This window comes from Notolepis coatsorum, assembly GCF_963971535.1.
Source record: "Notolepis coatsorum genome assembly, chromosome: 10".
Classification (NCBI taxonomy): Eukaryota; Metazoa; Chordata; class Actinopteri; order Aulopiformes; family Paralepididae; genus Notolepis; species Notolepis coatsorum.
The window spans coordinates 127,160,697-127,188,519 of record NC_140174.1 but is presented as its reverse complement, the minus strand read 5'-3'; the positions used below and the strand labels follow the sequence as shown (position 1 = coordinate 127,188,519).

Genomic DNA, 27,823 nt, shown 5'->3' with positions numbered 1-27,823 from the left:
TACCAGGGACAGAAGAGCATGAGGTGTACCAGGGACAGAAGAGCGTGAGGTACCAGGGACAGAAAAGCATGAGGTACCAGGGACAGAAGAGCATGAGGTACCAGGGACAGAAGAGCATGAGGTACCAGGGACAGAAGAGCATGAGGTACCAGGGCCAGAAGAGCATGATGTGTACCAGGGACAGAAGAGCGTGAGGTACCAGGGACAGAAAAGCATGAGGTACCAGGGACAGAAGAGCATGAGGTACCAGGGACAGAAGAGCATGAGGTACCAGGGACAGAAGAGCATGAGGTGTACCAAATGCAAGATGTTTCTCTGCATTACCAAACAGAGAAAAGGCTTCCAGCAGTATCACTGTTAAAATAGAAAATGCAAAGGAAGAAATTAAGCACAATGAATTTTTACGTTAAGTTTGGTCGTCTTTTTACACGAAGATGGTCTTGGGTGTCCACTACAGTGGACATGCTGTAAAATAAAAATAAAATTATAATTTTTAAAGTCTAAATTGTAAGATGTTGTATTAATCCTAATAGGTAGGAAATCACAAAGAAATATAATTTTGAGGACACTTTTTTCCTCGTTTCCCAAGAGGATATTGTATACATAATTGAATGTATGGTGAAGTAGAGGCCTCGTTTATCTTTGGAACTAAGAGAATAATAATTCAAGTCAGGGGAAATGGTATCCCATCCCTGACAACACGCTATTGATTGAGGAGTGACCCATGGGTTAGGCATGTTAAGAGCCACCATCTTACAGTCACTATAGTGCCTATGGCCAGTTGAGATGGTGAGTTTTGTAGGCTACCAGAATTTGGGGAATTATAGCATCCAATCCTATCCATGTTGACTTCAATGGATTAAAAAAATAAAACAATTATTTAATCAGGAGTCTTTTTGTAAACAGAATATTTTACATTGCTAGGCTGTAATCAAATGTCAAGTTAAAATATTTCATTAGTAAGTTTACTTCATTAGCTAAAAGTTAGGAGTGCAGTGTCTTCTTCAAGGACACGTTGGCAAAGATGTTATGCAGTAACATGTAGCTTTTTGTTTCTTGTAATAAAAATAATAATTACTGCAGTTTTGTTCAAAAATCCAGAACAAAAAATGTATCAAGTTAGATAATGATTCAAAATATAATCATTGGCAAAACCATTCAACTATTACCATTCATCAATAAACAACACAGCTGGGTTTTAAAAACACTTTTATTTGATACAAATCCCCAAACAGCAAATTAAAAAAAGCGTAGTTTTTATCCATGAAACATGACAGAGGACAGACAGACCAATCTTCATCATCTTCAGATCCAAGTAAAGCTTCACTACACATACAGAAAGCCACCATACCATAATAACCACACCACACACACCACATCCCAATCCTCTGGAGAAAACACTGTGGGGGGGTATTACACTGTCACTAGTTCAGAGACAAAGTTCAAACTTGGAACAGTCACATATTCTACACTGGAAATACAAGTTTATAAGTACAGTTTGACCCTGTTAAACTACTGACAGTGCAAATTGTCCTAGTAGACCTACAATATGTCCATCGATATAACACGCTCTGTGCCTATAGCTAATATTGCACACAACAATTGAACTCGTCTCACAGACCTGCAGAGCCAAACAACTTGCTGACATGCTACAGATTCTTAAAGTGCTAGCTTGAAGTTAGATTGTGAGCAAGCCTGCAATATATTTGGTTTCTCGTCTCCTACAGAGATGCATGGCTACTGTGGGATGCATAATCTCTCACTATTTCTAAAACCCTGTTGCGATGCTAAGATTACAAGCCTCAGATTTCTATACCGTGTGATAATGCTATTGTAATCCCCAGTGATGCCATCTAAGAATGGGGGGGGGGGGGGGGGGACAAAACAAAAAGACATTCAGTAATTTATTGTATAATTAATCAGAATACATTCTGTGATAAAAAAAAATAACCAGTTAAATAGACTTGCTTTAAATGGTGTTTCAACACTCGGAAATCAGAGTCGTGACCCAAGATGAATGAAAATAAATGACAAACGCACAACTAAGAAGCCAAATATACACAAGCAAATATATCGTTAATTATCATTTCAGGTCAAGACTAGACATTTCTAATTTTTGCTAAATTATAAACACAGTTATGCTACACAATTTCAAATGTTCCCAAAAGAAGAAAAAAAAGAGAAAAAAAATCCAAGTTTAAAATGCAATACATGGGTGACCTTTTCCATGTTCAAATGAACGGACTCTTAATCGAACACACCACAGACGGAAGGGGGAACAGGGATGTGAACACGGGGGCAGTTGAACAGTTCGATGTCTACTTGGTTAGTCACCAGTACCAACACATTTCCACCAATAGAGACACGCAGACACGTCGCTCTCTGAAGCCGAGCCCCGAGGGTTTAGCTCCACAGAAAACTCATAGAATACAAACTTAAGAGAACAACATGCAGATGTCGTTTTATTTCACTCTAGATCATGGATCTAAAAAAATGAAAAGAAAAGTAAAAATCCAAGACAATTACAGCTCAGCTCATCCGACACAAGGCTGAGATAATGAATTGACAAATATATATGAAGAAAAAAACTTTTCTGAGAGGAAAGGTACAGTAGTTAAGGTTTTCCAGGGCTGATAGATAGAGGTAGGTAGCATTTGGCCCAATGAGAGCCAGAAACCTGAGAAAACACACCCATTACCCTCCAGAAATGTAAAAAAAAATTACATGAATATACAACATGCACACACACGCGCACACACACTCACTTATACACATGCGTACACACCTATGCAGGAATCCAGGTGGTGGTTTATCTGTTGTGCCCCGTTAGCTAGATTTAATTACGTAGGCTGATCTAAAGCCAATCACCACCTTACATAATGCCTGCCCCAATAGCCAAACTCTCCCTAAGGACCCATGCAGAGTAAGCCAGACATTCCCAACATAGCGGCCCATGTTAGCCATGCCGGACAAACTTGTGTTAAATCCGCTAGTAAAAACTCTGACAATCGACTACCCGAAGTAGTTGGGGAAAAGCTTTGCCGTAGTTTATAAAGCAACCGTCCTGTGGGTGGTGTGGAAGCACTTGTGTTGTGAAAATCTGTAGTGTTGTTGTTGTTGTTGTTGTTGTTGTTATAACTGTAGTTATACATTCACAGCTATAGCCTAGCTGTAGAACAGTGCTCCGCTTCAGCCAAGCTAGGCATGCTGGCAGTGTTGACAAGAACCAGCTAGCTTTGGCTATTGTGTTTTCACGGGAAACGGTTATAGCTACAAGGCTAACGGTGACTAGGTGTTCACAGTTCATGGTGCCCAACTAGTTTTGTGACGCTAACACAACATTCGGTGCTGTAGAACAACTTACGAGAGATTGTAAACGGCGACAGGTTTTAACGTCAAGGCGGTGAGGCTACTATTCCGTGGTTCCTATTTTAAATAAAGTTCAGTGACGGTGGGTGTTCCCATTTTAAATAAGGTTCAGCAGTGACTGTGATTCTCCTCCAGTGGACACCAATGTGCTCTGTGATATCTACGTAGTCTATGTGTCTTACAGTGAGTAACTAACTAGGTAGTGACGAGAAAGTGATGATTGTAATTGACATATGCAACGTGTCCTTTTCCATTGTGTGCAAAAAATCGCTCAAAATATACACATTTGTGAACAAGTGTCTAAATCAAAACATAGCAAACTAGTGTTTTCTGTGAATTTTAAAGACCGAACATCTCCATAAGCCAACTATGGCAAGAAGGAAATCTCTAGATCCAATGTCTTTTGTGATCGAACTAGGCCTACGGTAAAATCTCACACTATAGTATGAATAATAGTCACGTGGATAAAGCTTTTGTGCCATGCTTGTTATCATCAAGCCAAAACACCTTGCTTGCTAGAGCTAACTGAGCGACCCAATTCCCATAGAAGGCACGTAGGCACATAGCTACAAGGCTCTCCTGGTCCTACTCGAGATTATAACCGGACCCATGATGCTACATAGAGAGGGACCAAATAACAACAGCCGTGGTGATTAATATCAGCAGAGAAAGTGAATTTACTCCAAACACACGCACAAAAAATAAATCCTCTATGAGGACAAATTTGGATAACCATGAGGCGTTCCAAAGGTCTCGAGAGGGCACTTTTTCGGGGTGACCAGCCAAGTGGCTAACTCTCCACGGTCAACATTGCCCCCCCACCCCAAAAAAGGAAACCAATTAAAACCTAGTGAAATAAAATGAAAAGAGTAAGAGACTTTGGTATGCGGAAGACACCTTTCACATCTACACCAAGCCCTAGCTATCTTTGTCTGTGGGTAACAAGCCACGTTTCACATCGAGTGAGGGTACCGTCGCCCCCCCCCCCCCCCCCCCCCGTGGTTCACACATCGTCCCCCACACAGACGGGCTCCGGCTGGGGCCGCTTCACACCGAGGCCCGGTCTCCCCGGAGCTCCCAGGTGTCCAGATCCCCCTACAGAAGTCCCCGTCTCTCCCGGAGGAGCCGCAGATAACACACACACACACACACACGCACACACACAACGTTATATAGCAGAAACCCAAAACGAACACAAGGTCATGACACTCCCTCCGCTCACGGGCACCCAGTCCCTCCCTAGAAGGTCAGTCTCTTGGCGGTGACGAACTCCTCCAGGTGGACCCTGCCGCTGCCCATGAGGCCAAAGGCCGGGTACATGGTCCCGGAGCAGTCCACCTGCTCTCGTAAAGGCACCTCATGTTGTCCGCGTCGTAGAAGTACACGCGGCCCGCGTCGTAGTCCAGACACACGCCGATCCGCTGCGGCATGGGCAGCACGCGGTTGCCGGGGTCGCCCGCCGTGGAGGCGGTCGCCGTGGGGACGGGGAGGACGAGTAGGAGGAGGCCTTGGGGATGAAGAGCTTGCCCATGCCCAGGGTCAGCAGGGTGAAGGGCTGCGACAGGTCATAGCACGTGTCCTCACTGCCGCTGTCGTGGCCGCTGTCGTGGTCGTATCTGGGGAGGGCGGGGGGGGGGGGGGGAGGGTCATGGGAACAACAGGAAGAGGAGGAGTGGATGGGAGGGTGTATAAGGGAGGAAGAGAGAGGACGAGAGAGAAGGGAGCGGGAGGAAGAGAGAGAGGAAAAGAGAGGAAGAGAGTCAACAAAAGTAACAAAAATTTCTCCCGGCAGCTTTCAGTAATTGTGACGTCGTCACTCCTCAGTATTACGGCCATGCAGCACTATTATAATCAAGAGAGCCACTATTATAATCAAGAGAGCCACTATTATAATCAAGAGAGCCACTATATATCAAGAGAGCCACTATTATAATCAAGAGAGCCACTATTATAATCAAGAGAGCCACTATTATAATCAAGAGAGCCACTATTATAATCAAGAGAGCCACTATTATATCAAGAGAGCCACTATTATAATCAAGAGAGCCACTATTATATCAAGAGAGCCACTATTATAATCAAGAGAGACACTATTATATCAAGAGAGCCACTATTATATCAAGAGAGCCACTATTATAATCAAGAGAGCCACTATTATATCAAGAGAGCCACTATTATAATCAAGAGAGCCACTATTATATCAAGAGAGCCACTATTATAATCAAGAGAGCCACTATTATATCAAGAGAGCCACTATTATAATCAAGAGAGACACTATTATATCAAGAGAGCCACTATTATAATCAAGAGAGCCACTATTATATCAAGAGAGCCACTATTATATCAAGAGAGCCACTATTATAATCAAGAGAGCCACTATTATAATCAAGAGAGCCACTATTATATCAAGAGAGCCACTATTATATCAAGAGAGCCACTATTATATCAAGAGAGCCACTATTATATCAAGAGAGCCACTATTATATCAAGAGAGCCACTATTATAATCAAGAGAGCCACTATTATATCAAGAGAGCCACTATTATAATCAAGAGAGCCACTATTATATCAAGAGAGCCACTATTATAATCAAGAGAGCCACTATTATAATCAAGAGAGCCACTATTATATCAAGAGAGCCACTATTATATCAAGAGACACTATTCTAATCAAGAGACACTATTCTAATCAAGAGAGCCACTATTATATCAAGAGAGCCACTATTATAATCAAGAGAGCCACTATTATATCAAGAGAGCCACTATTATAATCAAGAGAGCCACTATTATAATCAAGAGAGCCACTATTATAATCAAGAGAGCCACTATTATATCAAGAGAGCCACTATTATAATCAAGAGAGCCACTATTATAATCAAGAGAGCCACTATTATAATCAAGAGAGCCACTATTATAATCAAGAGAGCCACTATTATATCAAGAGAGCCACTATTATAATCAAGAGAGCCACTATTATATCAAGAGAGCCACTATTATAATCAAGAGAGCCACTATTATATCAAGAGAGCCACTATTATAATCAAGAGAGACACTATTATATCAAGAGAGCCACTATTATATCAAGAGAGCCACTATTATAATCAAGAGAGCCACTATTATATCAAGAGAGCCACTATTATAATCAAGAGAGCCACTATTATATCAAGAGAGCCACTATTATAATCAAGAGAGACACTATTATATCAAGAGAGCCACTATTATAATCAAGAGAGCCACTATTATATCAAGAGAGCCACTATTATATCAAGAGAGCCACTATTATAATCAAGAGAGCCACTATTATAATCAAGAGAGCCACTATTATATCAAGAGAGCCACTATTATATCAAGAGAGCCACTATTATATCAAGAGAGCCACTATTATATCAAGAGAGCCACTATTATATCAAGAGAGCCACTATTATAATCAAGAGAGCCACTATTATATCAAGAGAGCCACTATTATAATCAAGAGCGCCACTATTATATCAAGAGAGCCACTATTATAATCAAGAGAGCCACTATTATAATCAAGAGAGCCACTATTATATCAAGAGAGCCACTATTATATCAAGAGACACTATTCTAATCAAGAGACACTATTCTAATCAAGAGAGCCACTATTATATCAAGAGAGCCACTATTATAATCAAGAGAACCACTATTATATCAAGAGAGCCACTATTATATCAAGAGAGACACTATTATATCAACAGAGCCACTATTATATCAAGAGAGACACTATTATAATCAAGAGAGCCACTATTATAATCAAGAGAGCCACTATTATAATCAAGAGAGCCACTATTATAATCAAGAGAGCCACTATTATATCAAGAGAGCCACTATTATAATCAAGAGAGCCACTATTATATCAAGAGAGCCACTATTATAATCAAGAGCGCCACTATTATATCAAGAGAGCCACTATTATAATCAAGAGAGCCACTATTATAATCAAGAGAGCCACTATTATATCAAGAGAGCCACTATTATATCAAGAGACACTATTCTAATCAAGAGACACTATTCTAATCAAGAGAGCCACTATTATATCAAGAGAGCCACTATTATAATCAAGAGAACCACTATTATATCAAGAGAGCCACTATTATATCAAGAGAGACACTATTATATCAACAGAGCCACTATTATATCAAGAGAGACACTATTATAATCAAGAGAGCCACTATTATAATCAAGAGAGCCACTATTATAATCAAGAGAGCCACTATTATAATCAAGAGAGCCACTATTATATCAAGAGAGCCACTATTATAATCAAGAGAGCCACTATTATATCAAGAGAGCCACTATTATAATCAAGAGAGCCACTATTATATCAAGAGAGCCACTATTATAATCAAGAGAGCCACTATTATATCAAGAGAGCCACTATTATATCAAGAGAGCCACTATTATAATCAAGAGAGCCACTATTATATCAAGAGAGCCACTATTATAATCAAGAGAGCCACTATTATATCAAGAGAGCCACTATTATATCAAGAGAGCCACTATTATAATCAAGAGAGACACTATTATATCAAGAGAGCCACTATTATAATCAAGAGAGCCACTATTATATCAAGAGAGCCACTATTATATCAAGAGAGCCACTATTATAATCAAGAGAGCCACTATTATAATCAAGAGAGCCACTATTATATCAAGAGAGCCACTATTATAATCAAGAGAGCCACTATTATATCAAGAGAGCCACTATTATAATCAAGAGAGCCACTATTATATCAAGAGAGCCACTATTATATCAAGAGAGCCACTATTATATCAAGAGAGCCACTATTATAATCAAGAGAGCCACTATTATATCAAGAGAGCCACTATTATAATCAAGAGAGCCACTATTATATCAAGAGAGCCACTATTATAATCAAGAGAGCCACTATTATAATCAAGAGAGCCACTATTATATCAAGAGAGCCACTATTATATCAAGAGACACTATTCTAATCAAGAGACACTATTCTAATCAAGAGAGCCACTATTATATCAAGAGAGCCACTATTATAATCAAGAGAGCCACTATTATATCAAGAGAGCCACTATTATATCAAGAGAGACACTATTATATCAAGAGAGACACTATTATATCAACAGAGCCACTATTATATCAAGAGAGACACTATTATAATCAAGAGAGCCACTATTATATCAAGAGAGCCACTATTATAATCAAGAGAGCCACTATTATATCAACAGAGCCACTATTATAATCAAGAGAGACACTATTATATCAACAGAGCCACTATTATATCAAGAGAGCCACTATTATATCAAGAGAGCCACTATTATAATCAAGAGAGCCACTATTATATCAAGAGAGACACTATTATAATCAAGAGAGCCACTATTATATCAAGAGAGCCACTATTATATCAAGAGACACTATTATATCAAGAGAGACACTATTATAATCAAGAGAGACACTATTATAATCAAGAGAGACACTATTATACCAAGAGAGACACTATTATATCTTATATCAAGAGAGACACTATTATATCTTATATCAAGAGAGACGCTATTATATCTTATATCAAGAGACACTATTATATCAAGAGAGCCACGCTTTCCAATGAGGTCATCAGCTGCATTTCACCCTACAAGTGAAAAAAACCAGGGCCCTCATTTATCAACTTGACGTACGCACAGATATGTGCTTAAGCCCTGCGTACAATCATTTCTAAGCAAAGTGTGGGATTTATCTATTTGAACTTGTGCTTGACTTTGTGCGTATATTTAAGCACAGGTCGGACCATGCGTAGTTGGCGCCCGGTGGTAGAATATTTTTACAACGCGGAAATAAGCACTGACTGCGCTCCGCGTAACTCAACTCGTTATTATTTTGCGCATATATTGCAGAAATACGGGAACGTTTGGTTATATTTAAAAGGCTTTGCCATTGTTAAACGTAATAAGTGGAACCCCGAAGCTGTAAGCAGAATACAAGTCATATGAACACCCACGATATAAACGCATTGCAACAAGAACAGACAGAGGTTATTTGTTGAGTGTATGTGTATACAAAACCCTTGCAATAAATGTGTCTTACATGAATGAAAAGCATACATGCTCTGGACACAGAGCATATATCGTGTGGGTGATATCATGACTTGTATTCTGTGTCAAAGCCTAAATCAAAACGTTCCCGTATTTCTGCAATCTATGCGCAAAATAATAACGAGTTGAGTTCTAACAAAGAACGTATTACATGCTGGTAGGCTGATAGAGTAAACTATGATATGAATATGAATATGATATGATCATATAAATACTGGTCCGTCCGCGAGGATATCGAGGACTCGGATAGCCATTAAGCCATTTGAGAATATAGGCGGCCTATAGCCTATACATATTATTTAATGTTTTCATAAGCGTAAAGATACAACAGCTAGATTAATGATCAAGTTAGTTTACTGTATGCAGGCTTCACAGGGCTGTGTGTTATATATGCGCAAGTTACTGTTGCATAATAATGTAGGCTGGCTGCTATTATATGTAATTCATAGGCTACCTAATACCAACAACGAAATAGATTGTATCATATGCCTCTACACACATTATATTATACACATCATATTATATCTTGGTTCGGCAGCGCCTCTGTGAACAATCTCTCAGAGTTTGCTCCATCAATAAACACGCATTTTGGCTGATAATGTGCCGGTGGCCGGAGTCTCATTCAGGCCTAATTGTATTTAATTCAATTGTAATGTTATTACTGGGGTATCTAAAACATCACAATGTAGATCAGGGTTATCCACTGAAGCCATAATGACTCTGATCAGAACCACGGGCTCATGACGAGCGCACACAATAGGCATTGTAGAGCGCAGAGTTGGCGTGCTGAAATTGATTTAATTTCAGTCATTACAGTGCTTAATGTCGGGTCATCTCTTGTCATTTATTTCTGTCAATGTGCTGGTTCTGTAGCAGGACTGGGTCAGTCAACATCCTTGGCTCCCGGCGCACCGAAGATTATACGTTCAAGTTGTTGGTCGGACCTCGGTGATCAATCTCGCTCTCAGTGAAGTGTCTCAGAGTTCGCTTGGGTTAGTCCACTTTTCCACATTTCATGGGGGTGTTTCATTACCGTATATGGTTAATCGGGGCGGTTCTGGTATGCAAATACGTGAAAGTGTGCACGAGCCTCGGCGTAGGACCAAGGTGATATTTATCATGACAGGTGTGCGTAGGACCTGTGTACGCACGTGTGATGAATCCCGTTTTTTTTTTGTGCGTGCACACATTCTAAATTCTGTGCTTAAGTATGGAAATAGAACATTTTCTACGTCACGTTGATGAATGAGGGCCCAGGTGCCTTACAGTAATAAATAATAATCAATAATTAAGAATAAATAAAGATCACTATGATTGGATACCGGTAACCCTAGACCAATCAGTCAATACAAACACAGAATATTTTAAACCCAAAAATATATGTTTTAAAGGACCAGTGTGTAAGAATTAGGGGGATGTATTGGCAGAAATATAATAATTATTTATATTCACAAATATGTTTTCATTACTGTATAATCACCTGAAAATAAGAATGTGTTGTTTTTGTTACCTTAGAATGAGTCAACTACATTAGGGAGCAGGTCATTCGCTGCCACCATAATTTACCGTCATTTACTTGTTCTTAATCATGATAATAATAAGTCATTTTATTATAACGGTGTAGGAAGAACCAAGGTTCTCACAGATGCTTGGAAGGGGAGGGTGAGGGGAGGTTTCATCAGTTTGGTTGCAATCTGCAACCTGACCACTAGATGCCACTAAATCTCACACACTGGTCCTTTAAACTCACATTATATCCCCAGGAACATGAACCCAACTTTTCCAGGCAGGAAAAGGTTGGAATATGCGTCAAAATCCCTGGACAAATGCAGTGTAGAATTTGTGAGACACTCGTTTTGCATTATACCTGTACATCACAGTTATTTACACAAACCACATGTTTCCCTTTCCATCCTTCACGTGAGCCGATCTGAAAAAGGCAGGCTTCGTCAGCGGGTAAGCCGTTTACAAGTTAATGCTGGGACTCTTGCATCACAGGATTAGATATGACTCAACTGCAATTATCCCTACAGGGCTGGGATATACATATACATGCATGCACATGTATGCATGCATGCATGCATGCGTGCGTGTGTGTGTTTATTCAAGTAAAGTGTGTGCGACTGTGCAGTGATCTTAGGATGTACTTTACTTATTTAACCTTGAAATTAGGAATTGATTTGTGTTACCATGACGGCACGCTGCAGTACACAGAGTAGACCAAACATTAAGGAACCTGCTCCTTCCATGACCATGAACTGAGCAGGTGGATCCAAGTGAAAGCCATGATTCAATACTGATCTCACCTATTGAATCCACTTCACAAAGACAAGATGAAGGTGTGGAGGATTTTTTTAATTTTTATTTTTTTTAAGGGGATACCAGCCATTTTCTGAATTCACATAATTATGTTCTTCCTGTGTCCCAGGACAGTTCAGTCAGCGTTTGTGTGCCACTCTTCTAAAGCAGGAAATCAGAGAGAGAGAACCCTCCAGTTGGTGATGTCACTGGGATGTAAAGTCTTTGAGGCCATAAAATGTTTGCGTGAATGACGTTTTGATTCAGGTTCAGACTGTCCTGGGGCACATATGAACATATGAGAATGTTTGAAATAGGTGGCCTTCCCCTTTATTACAATGGAGACCCGGATTGCCCAAGAGATATGAATATCAATATGAATGTTTTGTTTTGTACACTCACACACATATATATTATATATATATACTGTAGCTAACAGTATTACATTTATCTCAGGACTTTAGCATGTCTATTTATGTCTATTATCTTCTACTTATTTTATTTACTATTGTATTATTGCACAATCAAAGCGGGCATGGCCACCCGCATTTCACTGTATGCCCTGGTATGTATGTGACAAATACACTTCTTGAATCTTGAAATATATACACACACGCATATATAGATAATTATACATACACACACACACACACATAACAGTATATATATATTAACACATTGGGCGCCATGGGTTATATCCATCAATATAGCCAGTCTGCCACCGTTGAAAGCCTATGGAGATGTTTACCTTCTTTGCAGGGCTATAACTTTTAAAATTTTATTGCTATATTGACATTACTATGGCCCATTCAACATCGATTATCTATCGTTCAGGATGTGGGAACGTTATATTTTTTCATTCATACATTGTTGTGTTACTAGCGTCGAGAATATAAGTATGTTTTTAATCTTTTCTGCTGAAATTCCAAAAACAGTAGTTATAGGCCCTGAAGCATAATATAGATTATCGATTGGCGTTTCTTTCCTATACACCAGGGGCTCTTTGCCTGTCAATGTGCGGCTCTTCCATCCATACAAAGAAAATATTAAAAAAAATGATATATATTTTTTTATGTCACTCATCCAATAAGGATGTAGAATAAACATTTAAATTTCTTTTTTAAATGGGCCATTTGCATGTTCTTGGTATCTGAATCTAGGGACATATATGGATCAGTGTCAGAAATAGTGTGTCTGTTACTAGGCTTGAGTAAATTGTAATGAACCAAAGGAGAATATCAATTCTATTTAAAAAAAATTATTATCTTTGACTGTGAATAACACCATGCTAAAATTGATCAGACCTGAACAATCTAAGCAAATGATTAAAGGGAAGATGATTAAACATAAGGTTTTGTAGATACAGTACTGAATTCTGCCATCTTTTTTTATAATGTAAATTTCTCCACCATTTTTCATCGTATTGCAACACCGTTTTTTGCAAGACGTTCACAGAAAGGTAGAGAAACTAACTGTGTTCTGTTTTATGGCAATAACGTTCAGGTTTGTGGGAGATCATAAAAAAGTAAATCCAGAAGTCAGATGATTGACAGGGGCTGATGTGAGCTGGGTAGGGTAGTTTTTCGAAATTCGAAAGCCCTGAGTCTCTTCCTTCAAAAGACTACACTCACTTTTGGCTGTGCCACTTCCTCCTGTCAATATGCTCCGGTTTCCGACTCAATGCCCTGAGATTTCTATACTCTTATATTTCACTAATAACACTTAAAATAATTGGTAAACAAACGTAATGCTGAAAATATACACTTTTACTGTATATCTCGGGCATAACACTTTCAGTGCCACGTACGACATATCTTGTTTTATTAGCCCCCCCACTGAGTGCCGATGACGACAAATATCGTTTTATTAGCAATCTGAAATCATATTTCATCAACCGAGTCTCCCGTTGGTACAGCAGCCCCTACAGGAGCTCAGAATGGAAAAAAGCGCCCCCTATCATCTATCCCTGTGTAACTGCAGGTCAGTCGCTTAGACCGACCTGGGATCTGTAGATATGTAGGGGCGGAGCCAGCTGGTTCCTTGTGCTGGTAAGAAGTCTGATCAACAAGGAAGTCATCGCGGGACGGGAATCAGCCTGGAATATATATTTACAGCAGCCAATACACAATCAATAAGCGTGATCGATATTTGGAATGGCGATCAGGAATTGGAATGATCTTTTTGGAGAACATCTGATCTGAGGTAAGGAATCTATTTTACCAGTCTTGGGATAATCAGAGTTGTATTCGCTGAGATCTCAGCGTTTGCCCTATGTGTGATGTGTCTCTGTGTGCGCGATCGCTGATGAGGAATTAAGAGAATTGATTTTTCAGATCGCCTCTATAGCGTGCATACGTACACATATACTATCGATAATCTAGCGTTTATTTGAAAACGATTCATAAATAGGCAGAAAAATTACAAAGTTTGTGTATTCTAGAATATTCCAGTAAATGTCTTTTATCATGGAATCTTTATATTTTCTTTGAAAACGAGGGCTTTTCAAAATGCTATAAAACGAAAATGAACCGATAAAAATAATAATTATAATTCCTTGATAGTCAGTAACGGCTTTATTTACTATGGGTTGATACGTTGATCAGATGGTTTGCAGTGAAATGAATAAACAATCGGGCTGAAAATAAGTTAGTGTCCTCTTACCGTGCGCCGATGAGACTGGAGGAGAAAGATCCCAATTATTTGACGCCGATCTCCTACATCCATTTCCGGTTTGTATTCCGGAGGTTGGCTGGATGAATTATGAATGCCATGGCGAAAAAATTCAAAAAAATTCGACCCTCCCCTGTCTCGAACGTTGTTAGGCCATGCCTCCCACAAGCCGGCTGCAATGTGGACGAAGCCTTACATCACGTGTCCCCTCCGGTACTCGAGGAAGCAGCAGTTGCATCTTTTCACCTGCACAGCGCGATCTCTCAGTGTCGGGGGTCTGCGTTTGGAGGGCACGCCGCCCCTGTCGCTTCCTGATTCTGCTGCGCAGGCGCACCAACCGACCTGTAGGAGTCGCTGTCCACAACGTCCGATCCCCACCCATCAGCTTCCCACCCCCTAATACTGCCAATTGTATTAGTATGAACGACCATTAGTTCATTAGTATGAACGACTCGAACCCAGCGTCTCCCGCATTGGTGGTGAGCGCCTTGCCCACTGCACCACCTAGCCGCCCCGAAAAAATGAAATATTATCCCAAAAACGGCGTACGCCGTTGTTGGCTTTCAACGCATGGCGGGCAAAAACGGCGTAAGTCGTTTTTGGCGACCAATGTGTTAAGGCTGTCAAAGTTAACGCGATATTAATCCTTATCCTTATCCTTTAACGCCACTATTTATTTTAACTCACGATTAACGTTTTAGAATTTTTCTTTTATTATTATTTATATTATTTTTTTCACTTATTTTTTATTTTATTTTTTTTACTAGACTTCACTCAGGTGTATTATTGATACTATGTTTGTTTCTGAGTCAAAGTGTGTGTGAGAGAGAGAGAAAGAGAAAGAGAGGGGTGAGAGAGATGAGGAAGGGGCAAGAGAGAAAGAGAGCTGGAAGTCAAGTCAAGTCAGTTTTATTTGTATAGCACATTTCCAGGCAGCGGCAGCTGACACCAAAGTGCTTCACAAGCAAGTTGATAAAAACAAATTAGTGTGTGGCAAGGTATAAGATTAAAAGAAAGAAAAAGAAAAAAAACATAGAAAAGCAATGAAAGCAACAAAAACAAAACAATATGGTGCAAGATATAGGATTAAAAACATAATAAAGCAATGAAAGTAATAAAAACTGGTAGGACACAGTAAAACAAAGAGGATAGAGGGGCCAGGGGTCTAGTGGTGGTTAAGTAGGGGGGAAGGCCAAGGAGAACAGGTAGGTTTTCAAGAGTGATTTAAAAGCCTGTACGGTCTGGGCAGTCCGTACGCTGAGGGGGAGGCTGTTCCACAGTCTAGGCGCTGCGGTGGAGAAAGCTCTGTCTCCCCTAGTCTTGAGCCTGGTTCTGGGTACCACCAATAGCATCTGGTCAGCTGATCTGAGGGATCGTGGGGGGTGTGGCGGTGCAGGAGCTCGGACAGATAGGAGGGAGCCGTGCCATTTAATGATTTAAAAACATTTAGTGCTAATTTAAAATCGATCCTGAAGCTAATAGGCAGCCAGTGGAGCGAGGCCAAAACTGGGCTGATGTGTTCGTGTTTTCTTGTTTTGGTGAGGAGGCGCGCGGCTGCGTTCTGCACCAGTTGTAGGCGGCGGAGGAGGGACTTGTCGATGCCCGTGTACAGAGCATTGCAGTAGTCGAGGCGGGTGGTAACAAAGACATGTATCACCGTCTCCAGGTTACTTTGGGAGAGGTATGCCTTTGTCTTCGCCAGGAGTCTAAGGTGGTAAAAGCTGTTTTTCACTACGGCGCTGACCTGTCTATCGAATTTAAAATTACTGTCGAAGATGACCCCGAGGTTCCTGACAGAGGTGGAGAGGTTTGGGCCCAGGGGACCAAGTGCGTCAATGAGGGGGGGCGGGGGGGCACTATTAAAAACAATGACCTCCGTTTTCCCTTCGTTCAATGTCAGGGAGTTTTCGGACATCCAGCACTTGATTTCTGCCAGGCAGTCAAGCAGTGGTTCTATTGATGTCTTCCCTTGGGTGGGCTTTAAGGGGAGGTAAACCTGCACGTCATCGGCGAAGCAGTGGAATGAGATATTGTGTTTTGCCAAGATCTGGCCTAGGGGGAGTATGTATAGGAGGAAGAGAGTGGGACCCAATATCGAGCCCTGGGGCACCCCGCAGGTGAGGGGGGCCATAGAGGAAGTGAGGTCACCGAGTTGGACAGCGAAGGTCCTATTACTCAGGTAGGACCGGAACCAGTCTAAGACGGGGCCCCTAAGGCCTACGTAATGCTCGAGGCGAGCTATAAGGATGTGGTGGTCTACCGTGTCAAAGGCGGCTGAGAGGTCAAGGAGTAATAGTAGGGATGAGTTTCCTGCATCAGCAGCTGTAATCAGGTTGTTTAAGACACGGAGGAGAGCCGTTTCAGTGATGTGTCGTGGTTTAAAGCCAGATTGGAATTTGTCATGGATGTTGTTGTGTTCAAGGAATGATTGTAGCTGTATGTAGACTATGCGCTCCAGGATTTTTGATAAAAATGGTAGTTGTGAGATGGGTCTAAAATTGGCAAAGACAGAGGGATCGAGGTTGGGCTTCTTTATCCGGGGCTGGACCACAGCATGCTTGAAGGCAGCCGGGACACATCCAGTGCTGAGGCAAGCGTTTAGTAGTGGTAGTAATGTGAGGAGGACAGGGTCAGGTACTTCCTTTAGAATGCGTGAGGGGAGTGCGTCCGAGGGGCAATTTGTTGGTCGCAGGTGTTTAATGGCATCGGAAAGGGAGGAGAGGGAGACCGGGGCAAACTGGTCAAAAACAGCAGGCAGTGGGTGGGGGGGGGGGAGGAGGAGGGGGGGTAGGGGGGACAAGGGGGGCAAGGGGGAGAGAGATCTAAGGGCAGAGACTTTGCTGATGAAGAAGTGTTGGAAGCCTTCGCATAGAGCTAATGAAGGCCTGGGACTTTGAACAGGGCCTGGGGTTTGTTTGAATTTGCTATGACTAAGTTGGAAATGTAAGCTGTTTTTGCAGTTTTGACAGCCGTTTGGTAGATGGACAGAGCGCTGTGTAGGATTTGGAGGGATACATGCAACCTGTCCTTCCTCCACTTCTTCTCGGCACGTCTACATGCACATCCGAGAGTATGCGTGGATTCATTTAGCCAGGGTGTGGGGAGGGGTTTTATGCGTTTAGTTTTAAAAGGTGCTACAGTATTTAAAATATCGGTGCATGACTCATTGAACATGGAGAGATAGTCATCGATATTTGGGACACTGTTTGCATTTAGGACACAAATTGGGGAGCTGGAGAAGGCTTCAGAAAAGTGGGCAGCAGTGTCAGAGGTAAACGTGCGGGATTGTTTTGTAGGTACATGAGGGGAAATAGCAGAGCAGGGGATTTTAATGGAGAAAACAATAGGTGAGTGGTCAGAAAAAGCAGCAGCACATATGTCAATTATATTGACAGATAGCCCAAATGACAGAACGAGATCAAGTGTGTGAGGGTGTGTGTGAGAGAGAGAGAGAGAGAGAGAGAGAGAGAGAGAGAGAAAGAGAGAAAGACAAAGAGAAAGATGAGGAAGGGGCAAGAGAGAAAGAGAGCTGGGAGTGTGTGTGTGAGAGAGAGGGGGGGGGGGGGTGGGGGGGGGTGAGTCGATTATTCATTGTTTTAAATGATTATTTTCTTTTAAGTTATTTTGTGCATCACTCTGTTTTGAATTGTTTGCAAATGTGCAATGCGGGTCATCCTTGCAATGAGGGTCATCCTTTTGTGTTAAATGGCTGCATAAAGAAAGCATTTGTTGACTTTCATGTTGATAAGAGTATTAACACTTTGGTCGCCAGGCTTATATTGAGAATAAACCATCCCACGCCAGCTCTATTTGTCTATGGAGAAGTTCCCCTTCTTTGCAGGGCTATAACTTTTTAAATTGTATTGCTAAATTGACATTACTATGGCCCATTCAACATCAAGTATCTATTGTTCAGGGAGTAGCAACGTTATACTTTTTCATTCACATATTCATACTAAAATACGGTCTAAAGTATAAGTATGTTTTTATCGTTTTCTGCAGCTTTCTCCAGAACGTGATTTATAGCCCTAAATGCATTATATTGATGATTGTATACAGTTTGATAGCAATCGGCGCGAGATAAAAAATTTCAAATGGACGTGCTTCTAGAAGTTACTACTTATCATCCGATGTTGACCGGATGGGGGGGGGGCCAACGTTAGATGATTCATCGTTAGATGATTCATCTAGTGTGGGTGATATGATCATCAGAGCAGTTTATATCGAACACGTTAAATAATAGCGCTGAATGTTACCATAGCTTCCTCGTAGCGATGAACGTGGAGCAGAAATATTCCTATTATGGGATGTAGAAATATGCGATCCATTTCCAGGTTGTATAATAGTATATACGTCCAAATCATGTTGTTTATAGAGTTATTGGTAACAGATCACTATCCATTGTGTCGCGCTCGAGTCCTGGGACTATTAGCGAGTCCTGGGACTATTAGCGAATGATCGGACCGAATTGGAATGAGCACCAGCTTCCATTTCCTGTTTCCGGTCTGGGCGATCCGCCGATCGGCCACCAGATGGCGCTCTTGAACCGTTGGAGAGTTGAGAGGGGATCAACAGTAGATCTCAAGTCTCCGGGGGAGAAATATGATTTTGATCACAGATTTTTGAAATATTGATATCAAAGACGTGGTACGGCGTCTTTGGCAGAATGAGCATGGCGGGGAATGACGTGGTAAGGCGTTTTTGGCGACCATAGTGTTAAAACTTGAAAAATATCCGTTTAAGATAGATTTAGAACAGATGAAAAATGTATTTGCGATTAATCGCGAGTTAACTATGGACAATCATGCGATTAATCAGATTAAAATATCGATTGACAGCCTATATGTATATATATATATACACACACACACACATATACTGTACAGTATATATATATATATATATACACACACACACGCATATATATACACACATATACAGTATATATATATACAGTATATATATATATATACACACACATATATATATATATATATATATATATATATATATATACACAGGTGTCTTCTCTCACCGTGGGCTGCTGGTGTCTCTAGGGTTGTGGAACCACTCCACCAGCTTGGAGTCTGAGGCCACGCCCACTTTGACCAGGTAGGAGTGAGGCTCCACCCTGAAGGCCCAGAAGTGCCTGTGAAGCAGAGATGGTCTGTGTGAATTCCACTCAGCAGTTTGGCAGCATGGATGGACATTTTGCTAGTATAATCTTCAGACTGGCCCTAGTGTAGCTTCCCTTTATCCCATTCTACAGTATATACTTAATCACCAATGGGGAAATCATTGTATGCAGGCATTGAAAAACACACAAGACATCACCAAGACTACACATTGAAAAGGAAAGCTACAGTTAAGGTAATGATTCAGGTTGGTTCCAGGATAACTACAGTTAAGGCAGTGTTTCCCACAGGATTTTGTGAGACTGTGGTGGATGAACCTCGGGCCATCTAGGGGGGTCCTGGGGCATGCCCCCCCGGAACTTCTTTTTTGGTACATTTTAAAGTTAAATGCATCAATCTGGTGCACTTTGAGAGCAAAATAAAGAGGCTAGATCTATGATGAACTTTGTGCTAAAAAAATCCAATGGGGGGTCCGGGAGGGGGGGTACGAGCTAGAGCATATGTGTGTAGGTTTTTAGATAACAGGTATTAAGGGTATATCCTGTATAAGACAATTAACTAAAATGTGATTTCATTGGATGTGCACTGTCAACTAATGCTTGTATATCTTATCGTGTGTTGTCATGTTTGTTTATGTGTTTGTTTAAAAAATTATAAAAAAATAAAATACAAAAAAAAAAACTTTGTGCTCAAAACACAAAATCGACTAGACTAGTGCTTCCCAATCCTCTCCTTGAAGCACCCCAGCCGTTCCATGTATTTGTTAAATTCCACCACCAGCACACCTGATTCAACTTAACAAGCCCTTTATTAGTTGAATCAGGTGTGCTGGTGGTGGAATTTACAAATACATGGAACGGCTGGGGTGTCTCGAGAGGTTTGAGAACCACTGGACTAGAGCATACATTTGAGCCATCAAAGAAATGAAGCAAAAGTGGTTACCCGTGTTGAACTGGTTTATTTCTTGAGAAAAAAATATATACTGGATTACCATTACGACTACTACCACTGCGAATACTACTGATACATCCCTATTGGCAAACTTTTGACTATTCTTTTTTAATAACTTTTTTTTGGTTCATTATACAACTGTGGCGGGACCACAGTCTAGGTAATTAATGGGAAACACTGGTTAAGGTAATGGTTCAAGTTGGTTCCCGGATAGCTACAGTTAAGGTAATGGTTCATGTCGGTTCCAGGATAGCTACAGTTAAGGTAATGGTTCATGTCGGTTCCAGGATAGCTACAGTTAAGGTAATGGTTCAGGTTTGGTTCTAGGATAACTACAGTTAAGGTAATGGTTCAGGTTTGGTTCTAGGATAGCTACAGTTAAGGTAATGGTTCATGTCGGTTCCAGGATAGCTACAGTTAAGGTAATGGTTCAGGTTTGGTTCTAGGATGACTACAGTTAAGGTAATGGTTCATGTCGGTTCCAGGATAGCTACAGTTAAGGTAATGGTTCAGGTTGGTTCCAGGATAGCTACAGTTAAGGTAATGGTTCAGGTTGGTTCCAGGATAGCTACAGTTAAGGTAATGGTTCAGGTTTGGTTCTAGGATGACTACAGTTAAGGTAATGGTTCATGTCGGTTCCAGGATAGCTACAGTTAAGGTAATGGTTCATGTCGGTTCCAGGATAGCTACAGTTAAGGTAATGGTTCATGTCGGTTCCAGGATAGCTACAGTTAAGGTAATGGTTCAGGTTGGTTCTAGGATAACTACAATTAAGGTAATGGTTCAGGTTGGTTCCAGGCCTACCTGCCCCCAGTGATGCCCGTGTCACCGATGATGTAGTCCAGGCAGATGTAGCTGCCTGTCTGCACTCGCTCCCCGGCGAGGAGGAAGGCCATGCCCGCCACACTCTCCACGCTGTCACGGCGCTTGCTGAGAACCAGGCGCTCGGAGCTGAAGCCACACTTATCATTGAAGAGGAAACCGAAGGCTAGCGGGTTGGTGGTGAAAGAGGGAGGAATGAGATGATGGAGGGAGGAGGAAAGACAAGGTGGGAGAGAGAGGGATGAGGGAAGATAGGAGACCAGGGAGAGACCAGGGAAGAAGGGACACAAAAGAGAGAGAGAGCAAGAGAAATATGGGGGGGGGGGGGGGAAAGAGGGATATATGGAGAGATGAAAATGATGAAGAAAGAGATGGAGAGAGGGAGAGAGAGAGAAAAGGGGGGAGTGAGAGATTTGGTCAGAGTGCAAAACAAGTACACACAAACGTATTTTCGTTGTACTGTACTTGTGCTGTATAATGCCAATACATTTTAATCTAATCTAAAAGAAACAAACAAATATGTTCATATAATCCTAAATACTACATGACTGGATATAATGGGAACATGGGAAGTTCCAGAGGCCAACACAAGAGGGCACTGTGAAACAGATCTAGGCAATCTGAGGGAACACAATGAGGTAATAAGGAGTCTCTAGAGCATGTAACTGAAAAAAAAGAAAAATACCTACTTGATAGAAAACCCCTGCAGAGATGCATTACATCATCCTTTACCCTCGAGTCTCATGTGTATCATGCAAATGAAATGCCTCATCTGGATCCGATTAAATGTGTTCTATAAATAGTTTCTGGGCCAAAGGCCATCGTTAGCATAATATAGGCTACATCATGCACGCCTAACATAATTATCTCCAACCACTCGACCGTTTCATACATTCTTGAGAGGGGGGGGGGGGGGGGGGGATTACCAAATAATTTGCATGTGTCTAGGGAAGCCCTCATTACAACTGGAGCATGGTATTGATGACGATAGCCCTATTAGCAGCATGGCTTCAGTGCACACCGAGAAACAGTGCTACGTAGCCAATGTTTCAAGCGCTGTAATTAAGGGGTAGATCATAGGACAGGTTATGTCTGAGCTGTGATGTTTGCTGTATTACTATAGATTAAAATGGGACAGGTGTGATGTTTGCTGTATTAATATAGATGGCAATAGGACAGGTTATGTCTGAGCTATGATGTTTGCTGTATTAATATAGATGGCAATAGGACAGGTTATGTCTCAGCTGTGACGTTTGGTTTATTAATATAGATGGCAATAGGACAGGTTATGTCCGAGCCGTAATGTTGGCTTTATTAATATAGATAGAAATGGGACAATCCAGTGCCATTGCATTTAAAAAAGGGATAGTTCTTCAGATTTTTCTTTTTAACTTTAGCCTTATTTCCTACTTACCAACGATGTCGTCGATTGGTGTAATAATCCTTTCTCAGCACAATCCATGCTTGTTGCTCATACTAGCTCCAGCTAGTTGGCCACAAACCAATGCAAAGTCAAATGGGGCCCGTCTGTACAAGCCGACTGAAGCTCTTACTCCACAGTGAACACAAAGTAGATTTCAGTCAGCTTGTACGGACAGGAGGTCGACCCCATTGGCTTTGCTTGTAGGAAGAACGGCGTGGATTGTGCAGAGGAAGGACTCTACCAATCAACATCAACGTTAGTAAAGTAGGAAATGGGACCAGGGTTCCAAAAATCTGAACTATTCCTTTAATATAATTTCAACAGTAATTTTAATACTCATGAGGGAAGTTCACGAGAAGCCTACCTGGTTAACACTTTAATCGCCGGGGTTAAATTCATAATTTACCATCCCCCGCCAGCCCTATTTAACATGGAGAAGTTCCCCTTCTTTGCAGGGCTATAACTTTTTAAATTCTATTGCTAAATTGCCATTATTATGGCCCATTCAATGTCCTATATGTATTGTTCAGGGTGTAGCAACGTTAAACTTTTTCATTCACATATTCATACTAAAATATGGTCTAAAGTATAAGTATGTTTTTATCGTTTTCTGCAGCTTTCTTCAGAACGTGATTTATAGCCCTAAATGCATTATATTGATGATCAAATACAGTTTGGTAGGAATCTGTGAGAGATAAAAAATGTCAACTGGATGTGCTTCTAGAAGTTTCTACGCATCATCTGATGATGTCCGGATGGGCGGGGGATCGTTTATAATTCCGTGGGCAGCGTTAGATGATTCATCCAGAGTGGGTCATATGTTCATCATAGCAGTTTATATCGAACACGTTAGAATATAACGCTGAATCTTACCGTGGCTTCCTCGCGCCGCTGGCAGATGAGCGTGGAACAGAATTTTTTCTATTATGGGATGTAGAAATGCCCGATCCATTTCCAAGTTGTATAATAGTATATACGTCCAAATCATGTTGTTTTTTCGAGTTATTTGAACCGATCGATGTTCACTGTATCAAGACGGAGTCTCTCTAACGATAGCGAGTGGCCGGACCACATATGGATGAGCACTACCGGTTCAAAGGTTAATTTCCGGTTGCCGATCTGCCGATCGGCCACCAGATGGCGCTCTTGAACCGCTAGAGAGTTGAGAGGAGATCAGCAGTGTGTCTCAGGGCTCCGGAAAGGAAATATGATTTCGATGACAGATTTTTGAAATATTGACATCAAAGACGAGTTACGGCGTCTTCGGCAGAATGAGCATGGCTAGGAAAGACGAGTTCCGGCGTTTTCGGCGATTAAAGTGTTAAAAGCAATCAAGAAAATGGCATCTCATCATAGTATGACGTGTTTTTTTTCTTTTTCTCCCATTTTAGTTATCTTGCCAATTCCCTGTTGCGTCACTACCCTAATGTCGGTCTTGGGAGGGTGTAGACTACAACAGGGGTTCTCAACATTTCTGCTGCCAAGGCACCCCTGTGTCCAATAAAATATTCCAGGGCACCCCTATATATGATAAAGCCTTTTCCGGTCCTGTCTTTTTTGCTACAATGATGACAAAAGTGCTTGCTTTCAAAATAAGGTCTAAATGGCATTTCAGGTCTAAATGGCTTAGTACTGTTGACATTACACTGCTTGTAGTAGTAAATCAAATAGCATATTTTTTTAAATAAAATTACAGAAAATTATCACTAAAGTGCTATCTGTTACAGCTGCACTGTTTTCCATTAAAATTGCATATAAGTGTGACCATTTCTCAAAAACAGAAAATCATGTATTTCTTTTAAATACAGAAAAGGATCACCAAGTTACCATTTCTCAAAAAATATAAATAAATACAGAAGATAAGCCCTCGTTCACTCAGTGGACATTTCTAGCTCAGGTCTGCTGCTGCTGCTGGCTAATAATACGGTCAATACATGGGGAGATCTTTGACAAGGCAACACGCATGTCATCCTCAAGGCTCAACTTGGCCCTATATTTTGTTTTCAGAGCTGTCATGGATGAAAAAGCCAGCTTCACACAGATATGTGGTGCTGAATGGTATCAACACCTTACCTGCTGCATCATGAGATACTTGGTACTCAGCTCCACACTCAGACCAACATGTTTCCAGGGGTTCTTCACTAAAACAAGCTCTCCAGGTGGTATCAGATGAGATTGTGAAAGCTCCTTGAATATTGAATATTACTATAATGAAGAGCACTGCTCTGTTGTAATCCAAAATTGAACTATTTTATCACTGTTCTATGTTAAATACACTGTTGTATGTCTGTTCCATTTTATAATTCTTAGACTATTTCTAACCCGAATCATTTTAAACTATTTTTGTCATTTGTATTACTGAATGAAACTGTAAACAGATAACCTATTGGGATACTAGGTCCTAATGTGAAACACTGATTTACCTTACCTTGCTCATGCTCGCTTATGCCTATATTTTTACTGTTGTGAAGCACTTTGAACTGCAACTTCTGTATGAAAAGTGCTATACAAATAAAGTATTATTATTATTATTATTATTATTATTATTATTATTATTATTATTTCAATGAGTTCTTCCAAGAGTTTGGATTGAGATGTGTCAGGAAGCTTTGTCTCAATGTTGTCTGTAAAGGGGTTCTTTATCCACAGTAACTTGGTGATCCTTTTCTGTGTTTTATTAAATAATGATTTTCGACTCCCGGACCCGGCAACCTTTGCCGAATGTCTTCCCCCATATCTCTCTCCCATCCTTCCTCTCTGCTGGACTTGTCCAATAAACAAATGAAAAAGCTACCAAAACATATAAAAAAAATTATGATTCAGTTTGAGAAATGGTCAAACTTATCCAACTGTGGTATTTTCATGGAAAACAGTGCAGCTGCAACAGATGGCACTTTAGTGATCATATAAAAATATATATATTTTTTTAGAAATGTCAAGGCACCCCTGGCAGCTCTCTGAGGCACCCTAGTGTGCCTAGGCACCCCTGTTGAGAACCGCTGGACTACAACATGCCTCCTCTGTTGGTCTGGGGAGGGTGTAGACTACAACATGCCTCCTCTGTCGGTCTGGGGAGGGTGTAGACTACAACATGCCTCCGCTGTCAGTCTGGGGAGGGTGTAGACTACCACATGCTGCCCTACTGTCGGTCTGGGGAGGGTGTAGACTACCACATGCCTCCTCTGTCGGTCTGGGGAGGGTGTAGACTACCACATGCTGCCCTACTGTCGGTCTGGGGAGGGTGTAGACTACCACATGCCTCCTCTGTCGGTCTGGGGAGGGTGTAGACTACAACATGCTGCCCTACTGTCGGTCTGGGGAGGGTGTAGACTACCACATGCTGCCCTACTGTCGGTCTGGGGAGGGTGTAGACTACCACATGCTGCCCTACTGTCGGTCTGGGGAGGGTGTAGACTACCACATGCTGCCCTACTGTCGGTCTGGGGAGGGTGTAGAGACTACCACATGCTGCCCTACTGTCGGTCTGGGGAGGGTGTTGACTACCACATGCTGCCCTACTGTCGGTCTGGGGAGGGTGTAGACTACCACATGCTGCCCTACTGTCAGTCTGGGGAGGGTGTAGACTACCACATGCCTCCTCTGTCGGTCTGGGGAGGGTGTAGACTACCACATGCCTCCTCTGTCGGTCTGGGGAGGGTGTAGACTACCACATGCCTCCTCTGTCGGTCTGGGGAGGGTGTAGACTACCACATGCCTCCTCTGTCGGTCTGGGGAGGGTGTAGACTACCACATGCCTCCTCTGTCGGTCTGGGGAGGGTGTAGACTACAACATGCCTCCGCTGTCAGTCTGGGGAGGGTGTAGACTACCACATGCCTCCTCTGTCGGTCTGGGGAGGGTGTAGACTACCACATGCCTCCTCTGTCGGTCTGGGGAGGGTGTAGACTACAACATGCCTCCGCTGTCAGTCTGGGGAGGGTGTTGACTACCACATGCCTCCTCTGTCGGTCTGGGGAGGGTGTAGACTACCACATGCTGCCCTACTGTCGGTCTGGAGAGGGTGTAGACTACAACATGCCTCCTCTGTCGGTCTGGGGAGGGTGTAGACTACAACATGCCTCCTCTGTCGGTCTGGGGAGGGTGTAGACTACCACATGCTGCCCTACTGTCGGTCTGGGGAGGGTGTAGACTACCACATGCTGCCCTACTGTCGGTCTGGGGAGGGTGTAGACTACCACATGCTGCCCTACTGTCGGTCTGGGGAGGGTGTAGACTACAACATGCCTCCGCTGTCGGTCTGGGGAGGGTGTAGACTACAACATGCTGCCCTACTGTCGGTCTGGGGAGGGTGTAGACTACCACATGCCTCCTCTGTCGGTCTGGGGAGGGTGTAGACTACCACATGCTGCCCTACTGTCGGTCTGGGGAGGGTGTAGACTACCACATGCCTCCTCTGTCGGTCTGGGGAGGGTGTAGACTACCACATGCTGCCCTACTGTCGGTCTGGGGAGGGTGTAGACTACCACATGCCTCCTCTGTCGGTCTGGGGAGGGTGTAGACTACCACATGCCTCCTCTGTCGGTCTGGGGAGGGTGTAGACTACCACATGCTGCCCTACTGTCGGTCTGGGGAGGGTGTAGACTACCACACGCTGCCCTACTGTCGGTCTGGGGAGGGTGTAGACTACCACATGCTGCCCTACTGTCGGTCTGGGGAGGGTGTAGACTACTACATGCTGCCCTACTGTCGGTCTGGGGAGGGTGTAGACTACCACACGCTGCCCTACTGTCGGTCTGGGGAGGGTGTAGACTACCACACGCTGCCCTACTGTCGGTCTGGGGAGGGTGTAGACTACCACATGCTGCCCTACTGTCGGTCTGGGGAGGGTGTAGACTACCACATGCTGCCCTACTGTCGGTCTGGGGAGGGTGTAGACTACCACATGCTGCCCTACTGTCGGTCTGGGGAGGGTGTAGACTACCACATGCTGCCCTACTGTCGGTCTGGGGAGGGTGTAGACTACCACATGCTGCCCTACTGTCGGTCTGGGGAGGGTGTAGACTACCACATGCTGCCCTACTGTCGGTCTGGGGAGGGTGTAGACTACCAGATCC

At 42.3% G+C, this 27,823-nt stretch overlaps 1 protein-coding gene across 1 annotated transcript in view; it reads right to left on the bottom strand.

Annotated features, from left to right (window-relative positions):
- Positions 1-1,199: 1,199 nt before the first annotated feature.
- Positions 1,200-27,823, bottom strand: part of trim36 (tripartite motif containing 36) — a 129,623-nt gene continuing 102,999 nt past the window's right edge. The window contains 5 exon segments of the mRNA XM_084323357.1: positions 1,200-4,712; positions 4,715-4,853; positions 4,856-4,985; positions 19,455-19,568; positions 21,310-21,493. Coding sequence (XP_084179483.1) covers positions 4,609-4,712; positions 4,715-4,853; positions 4,856-4,985; positions 19,455-19,568; positions 21,310-21,493 — 671 coding nt within the window. The 3' untranslated portion in view covers positions 1,200-4,608.